The sequence below is a fragment of the Nicrophorus vespilloides genome, unplaced genomic scaffold (genome assembly GCF_001412225.1).
Source record: "Nicrophorus vespilloides isolate i.1.1-1 unplaced genomic scaffold, Nicve_v1.0, whole genome shotgun sequence".
In the NCBI taxonomy this organism is placed as follows: domain Eukaryota; kingdom Metazoa; phylum Arthropoda; class Insecta; order Coleoptera; family Silphidae; genus Nicrophorus; species Nicrophorus vespilloides.
The window spans coordinates 48522-55612 of NW_017096674.1; the positions used below are offsets into that span (position 1 = coordinate 48522).

At 36.9% G+C, this 7091-nt stretch overlaps 1 protein-coding gene across 5 annotated transcripts; it reads left to right on the forward strand.

Moving 5' to 3' along the window:
- Window positions 1-175: 175 nt before the first annotated feature.
- LOC108557870 (type I inositol 1,4,5-trisphosphate 5-phosphatase) lies at window positions 176-6779 on the forward strand. Of its 5 annotated transcripts, XM_017914567.1 has the most exons (9): window positions 182-904; window positions 1146-1376; window positions 1466-1633; window positions 3019-3276; window positions 4068-4235; window positions 4297-4542; window positions 4748-4783; window positions 5261-5297; window positions 6364-6408. In XM_017914567.1, the coding sequence occupies exons 1-7, from the start codon at window positions 836-838 to the stop codon at window positions 4778-4780; spliced, it is 1173 nt and encodes a 390-aa protein (XP_017770056.1). In that variant the 5' UTR covers window positions 182-835; the 3' UTR covers window positions 4781-4783; window positions 5261-5297; window positions 6364-6408. The 5 variants fall into 5 exon arrangements, with proteins under 5 accessions (XP_017770059.1, XP_017770058.1, XP_017770057.1 ...); XM_017914570.1 differs by lacking the exons at window positions 4748-4783; window positions 6364-6408 and adding an exon at window positions 5735-6089 and having other exon boundaries at window positions 176-904; window positions 5261-5680; XM_017914568.1 differs by lacking the exon at window positions 5261-5297 and having other exon boundaries at window positions 180-904; window positions 6364-6440.
- The last annotated feature ends 312 nt before the right edge of the window (window positions 6780-7091 follow it).

Here is a 7091-nt window from a genome sequence, read left to right on the forward strand (position 1 = left end):
AATGTTGAAATAATATATCTATATTTACACTTTACGAGTAACATTTATGAATGTGTTGTAAAAACAACGATATATGTCATCACATGTATACAACCAGATTATCGAATAGAAAATGTTTAAACCAGATTTATTTATTTATTTGAAAATAGTGTTAATATATATTGTGTGTTTTCAGTTGATTGGTGAAAGGTGAACGTTGGTGAAGAAAGAGCGCTTCGAAGAAAATGGAAAAACGGTGGGAAATTGGAAAAGCCCTCCAGTTATGTGATCAATATTGACTAATGTTATGGCTATGTTGCCACAGTTCATCTATTTGGAGATTTGGGTTCGACCCCATTACGAGCCTGATTGCTTTTCATCGGCCGACGATTAATTTCCGTTCCAGTAATTGCTTTTCAATCCTGTTTTAAGTGAATCGAAGGATCCCTTCCGTTAATCACGTATCGGACTTATGTAAGAGAGGGCAACGCCGCGACTACAGTACATAAAGCTGCTCATCAGGACGTACCTAACTGATAGTGCACGGATTTCCTCGACATGAGCACTATATACATTTGAGACACAAATATATAGTGTAAACAGGTGTGAGAAGAGAGGTTCATAGAGCGAGTGCGAGAGTGGTGCGTGGGCGTTTAGATGTCATCAGGAGGTGGAAGTGGCGGATAATCAGAAAAGTAGAGTCGATGGTCGTGGTGGAGAGGATAATGTTATCGACGGGTGCAGTGGTCCAAGAGACGATGCAATGTTCTTCTACTCAGTGAGGATCTCGATTTCGAAGACCGCAGTATAAATAAATAAACAACAAAGAGGAACTGGGCAGAAGCCAAAGAGCACAATGGGCTCTACACCTAAAACAATACCTATTTTACTAGTCACAGCCAATGTAGGATCAATATTCGAGGATGTAAGTCCATTAGGAAACGTCGTTTCTCCTATAGAAACAATCAAAATAAGAAGATAAAAGAAGCTCCATAAAATCAATATATCTATGACAAACTTCAGTCATTCAACTTTGCTTGTGTACATGTTAAAAACAACCACTTGATTCAATTTCATTATTAATAGATAGCATGCTTTTAATACACAATGAGACACAGAGTGCTTTGTCTAATTGATTTTCATGTTTTTTTCTTCTCTCTGCACAGCCTGAGCCAATGCTGAAAATATGGACAGAAGAGTTCCTAGCTACTGTGTCCAAGTTGAACCCGAAGTTTATTGCACTGCATTGCCAGGAGGTGGGTGGCAAGAACTATGAGAACAGCATGAGACATGTCGAGGATTTTGTCAACCTGCTGATGCAAAGCAATGAGCTTAGACTCTTCGACAGGGTCAGAGTGTATTTGGATGAGGACTACAGCTCTGCAGAGAACTTCACTGTGAGAACACAAAAGAAACATTACTTCAGACTACAAAAAAAAAAATATATATAAGAAAACAAATAATAATTTTTCTTTGATATTGATAGGCTTTGGGGAACGTGTATTTCGTGCACGAGTCCATCGAGAACGTGATGATATGGAACTTCAAAGAGCTGGAATTTGAGGCGTGCTCGGGGAAGGAAATCCATTCGGGCAATATAGAGTCGGTGGTGACGAAGGAGAAGGCCAAATTCCCGCAGGATTTCTTTCCGAAGGTGAATACATACGCATGTAAAAATAACAAACGTTTAAAATTATTTTTCTCAATTATATATATTTTTATTATTTTGGCGCGCGACATTGCGTCGAATCTTACGCAATTGGGTTTGACGCTCGGACGTAACAAACGGGCGACGCAAGCAAACACTCGTTTTTATATATATACATATGCAAAAGAAGAGAACGTGTATTTTTTTGTTTCGTATTGTCTTGACGTCACCAGTCGTAGATTATAAAAATGGACATCTGAGTTTGTTACCAAATACACATTAAAAATTCACATTTCATAGTAAATAATAATTTGTTTTCCATTTTAATTATTCGGTGGCAGCTGCATAAAAAAATAAATAACTACACCAGCAACAACATTAAAACTCCTTTTATTTAATTGCTCGAGAATTTACATATCGCTAAACATGAACATATATTATTTTATTTTTAATTTCCCGTTCGTTCGTTCGAACTGACTGACAACAATCCATCGCTGCGAGTTTTGTAATATGAATGTAACGAGGAATTGGATCGTCCCTGCGCTTTTGCGATAATCAGGTTGGAAATGCACGTATGGACGGATTCCTGGTCGGGTCTATTGTGTAACTCTCTCTCTCGTCTACTTCGGTGACGATCAATGTTCAATTATGAAGGTATTGAATCTCGGAGCGGAATTGATTAGATTTGCGTTTAGGGTCCATCCTGAGTGCCTATTGTTCGGCATGATTCGTCCTTTGTAACTGATTTAACAGTTTTATTTATATTATAATATTATTTAGAAAATATATGAGAATAGATACTCTCAACCCTTTGAAGGGCCAGAAATTCGTATATTACTAAACCCAAGTGGGGCCAGACAACTTCGTCAAATGAATCAACATAAAAGTTTCTACTATCAAATTCATCCATTTCTTGGACATTTTCTAGAAAATTATAATAATGGCATGTTTAACTTTTTGAGGGCATTATTATAATTTTATAGAAAATGTCCAGGAAAGAGAAATATCTTTAATTTTGTTGGTATGATACGAGGAATTTTGATGAATACCAGCCGATGTTGATTCAATTGACGAAGTTGTCTGGCCCCACTTGGGGAATTTAGGAATTTCAAAGAGTTAAAAGGATTTATATCGAAATCCCGACAACCATAATCCTGACAGTGTTAAAATACCGACAGTATCAAAGGAGTCTTGGTGGAGGTTTTTTTTTGTTCTTATGTATTTGTTTATATAACAAGACGTGGAAGTCTCTTAAACATAGTTTGTTTATATACTCTATTAACAATAATGGTTGGACTCAAACAAGTTCATTTTTAAATTCATTTGTAAAGTTCTGTTTGTCGGGATTTTGTTTCGAACCGAGTTTTACATATCGTTTTCCTATTTTGCAGTGCAAATGGTCGAGGAAGGGTTTCCTGCGCACCAGGTGGTCGATCGAGGGCACCGTTTTCGACCTAATCAATATCCATCTATTCCACGACGCTTCCAATTTCATAGCCATGGAGGAATTCCCATCGGTCTACTGCAAGAACAGACGGAGGGCTCTGGAACATACGCTGCAACGTTTCCATGACGACGAGTACGGAAAGGCTCCGTACTTCCTCTTCGGCGACTTCAACTTCCGCACGGACACCGACGCCGTGGTCAAGGTAAATTTGTCTTTGCACCTATTCGTTCTCACAGATAAATGTAAATTGATTACATGTGGAGTCAGGGAGTTTCGGTGAGAGGTAAGTCCCCACTCCTTTATTCTCTCTCCTCAGAGTATTTATTTATATATCGCACTCTCTCGATTTGCATTGTTAGAGAATTTACGAGATTCGGCTTGATTAAATAACGACGGACTTGCGCGGCCATCGAGATTATTTTACTTTGTTTTCTTATCCTTGTATTATTTTGTTTACTCTTTTTTTTTTGTTCATTTTTATTTTGTTTATTTTAAATGCTTTTGTAGGTGGTTTGTGGATCTGAGGGAACGGATTTCATTATACCCACCCAGTGTGCGGGTATTTATGATTTTTATTAATTTATTATTTACTCTACTTCTCGTTTTATTTTTTTATATAATAATAAATCTGTACTACTTTGTAAACGATAATTTAAGAGACTAACTCTATTTAGTTTTTTTTTTATCTGAATTTATTTTGTAAATATTTTAGGGGTAGCTTTCACACAATTTCATCTTGACTCCATATCTGTAATTCTTTTACTATCTGTGTATGCCTGCGTTCTACTGTTTATTCTTTCTCTCGCTGTCTCTCCGTTTCCTATCGTTTTTTTTTTAAATTGCATGAATCGATCAATATATAGTGTAAGAAAGAGAGAAAACGTCGAGTAAATAAACACAATATATATATATTTCTTTCATTATTTTCATTAACTGCTACATTCGCTCATTGATGTAGGCTCAATTTAAATTGAAAATACATTTCGTTTATAGAAATTGACCGATGGTTTGCGGACTGTGCACGTCCAGAACAACAAGAATAACGAGCTGACGAAGCTGCAGTACACTAACGAGGAAAGCGAGGTCATATTGACCGTCGGCAAAAAGGAGTTCAACCATTCCGATCACCAGAACATCTTCCTGAATCCTTCAGTGACTTATGTATGTTTGTAGCTTTGATCAACTTGAAATTGATGATGTTAACGATTTGTTTTGTAAACAGCTGAAGAGTTTCGATAAGGAGATGAGCGCTTTCGAGGATAACCTGACCGAATATCCGGTCACGTTCCAACCTTCGTATCCATTCGAGGAATCCGTGGGTAAAGGCTCCTGCTACATGCAGACCAGATGCCCGGCTTGGTGCGACCGCGTCCTGATTAGCCACGCAGCCAAAGCGCTGATCGCTGAAGAGACTGACAATGTAATATATGATCTCATGGGACGCAACACGTGTATGGGTGATCATAAGGTAATAAAAACAAACATTTTTTTTTATACAACTCATCTAGAAGCGTCATGGGTGTGAATAAATCTAATACTAATCAAGGTCTCATCTGTTTTACGTGTGAGACGTAAAGTAGCGGGGGGACAACTCAATAATAATTTAGAATCTGCTTTGGGACCATAGAGAATCTCTTTATTTATTTGTTTATTTTTATTTATTTATTGTGCAGCCAGTTTATTTGGATTTTCACATGTCGATTTAAAAGGTACTTGAATTTTGAAGATACCGACAAATTATCATATTCGTTCGATTAGTATCATATGTATTGTGTATATGATTTAGAAACTTCTTCTCCCCCACTATCCAAACAACAACCCTTATTAGATCAGAAAAAAAAAACTATAATAATTACGTTGAATGAGGACTTTAATCATTGATACTGTGTTTTTATTCTTTCAATCATTAGTGCAGTCATCGCATGGTTTGTAAGAACTAATGTTAATTTGTAATTTGTCTCTATGTTAGCAAATAAGTTAACGTTTCAATTTGTAATTTAAAAATTGAAATACAACTTATTAGCTGGTATGAGAGGCACGTTGATGAAGGATTGATTGTGACCCTTGCGATCACGGACTGTGTCCATCATCGGGTGCTGTTCGTGCATGTTCGGGTTCGCAAAGACTGTGATGATATTGATATATGTTTAGTGTTGTTTTGTATAGAGATGTTTTGAATTTTGCAGCCGGTGTATTTAAGGGCGACAATCCTATCCAACTCAGGTATTATTAAATGTTGTGACCACGCGCAATACGAATGCTTGCCAGTGACTTGCCAATGTTGTCGTTCGTTTGCTTCCGTTACTATCAATGTTATAGACATGAGTGATTACATGGTGAACACGCGAAAGAGTTACACAGATGTGACGATCAACTCGAACCTTCTGCACGAGCCGATCACACGCGACATGTTATCGCACGAGCCGTACACGCCCGAAAGTGCGGACTCGCATTCGCCGAATCCCGAGTCGAAGATCGAAATCGACTTACGGACGTTGAGACGTAACTCGGTTTCGCCGCAACAGTTGAAGCGTCGCTTGGAAACGTTCCTGCTCGAGAACTCGCGAAGAAGCCCGATGACCAGGAGCGTTTCCCACAACGTGAACGTCTCGTCCTATAGATACGGGGGAGGTGGTGGCGGTGGTGGAATACAGCAGCAGTTGCACCATCACAACCACCCCTTCAGGACGAGGACGATGAGCGAGCACATGAAATCCAGTAGCAAACCCAAGTTGATATCCTCAAATAGAAGCATGCATTCCTTAGCCCGTTTGCACAGCCATCACAGCTCCAGCGACGAGGATTGGTTCGAGTTCGAGGAGACGGCCGCTGCCACCAAAGCCGGCCAGAACAAGCTCATCGAGCAAATCGATGTTAAAGCAACCTCAACCGCCAATAAAGTCGATCAAAAACGTAGCTGCTGTTGTATATTCTGAGTAGTTCTAATAGTTTTTTTTTAGTATATTAGCTCACTTACTTCATACATGTTATGCGCATTCAATGTTTTTTTTTTAATTTTATTTATAGTTTGGTTTTTATTATTATTTTTTTATAAATTATTAACTAATATTTGTTTGCAGTGTGTGACGCTTACAAAAGCAGAAACTTATATTCATATATATATAAAAAAAATGGAAAATCTTGCAATGATTCACAAACAAATCTAGTCATATTCAAGCAACAACAAAAAATAGCAACATTTTCCATCAATTTACATAACCGACAGATGCGACGGCATTAATAATCGAATCAAATGTTTTCTTTTTGTTTTATTTCCTCCTTCGAGCAGGTCTGAGCGCTAAGGATGATCGGAAATTAACTTCGCCTGTTAATGAGATCATCGACTCTTCCACCGTCACCAGATACATTTATCTTAACAGCATAGACAACCCCGTAAAGATATTCCGCGAAACTACCGTTTGAAGACTCGCATCGCTCCGCCTTCAAACGCTCCTCCTCCTCAAATGGTACAAACAAAACTTAAAATACCCAAACTACTATATTTAATAACCTGAATGTGTTTTTATTATTATTATTATCATCATCAAACGTTTTATTTTATTTGAAACAATTCGAAACCAAACAAAAAGCAATTGAATACTCGAATTAGGAGAAGTTATCCAAAATTGATGTACTTATTTACAATTGAATGTATTTCAAGTATATACAATACATAATTGTATGCCGTAAGTGGATATTATAAAAGAAATCTCTTATATAAGTAAAATGGATTTATAAAAAAAATAAATAATATACTAGTCAGTTATACTTAAAATAGAATTTTAACTCGCAATTGAATTTATTTAGAGAGATTGTACGGTTGTTTTTATATTTACTACATTGTTTTGTTTTGTCGTTTATTACTTTTTATTTTTTTGGGAATTTTATCTTGTGTTACGTACAAAACTTTCATATATATATGTACAAAAAAAATAATACATCCCTTTTCTGTGGGTACTTGTTTTTTTTTCTTAATTTTATTATTAACCCCCCAATTGAAAACGTGTTAATCTTTAG

Excerpts from the sequence above, each read along its gene's own strand:
- LOC108557870 (XM_017914570.1), top strand. The coding sequence starts at position 836 with ATGGGCTCTACACCTAAAACAATACCTATTTTACTAGTCACAGCCAAT. Across the intron at positions 3,277-4,067 it reads ACACCGACGCCGTGGTCAAG|AAATTGACCGATGGTTTGCG; the intron begins GTAAATTTGTCT and ends TTTCGTTTATAG. Across the intron at positions 4,236-4,296 it reads TGAATCCTTCAGTGACTTAT|CTGAAGAGTTTCGATAAGGA; the intron begins GTATGTTTGTAG and ends TTTTGTAAACAG.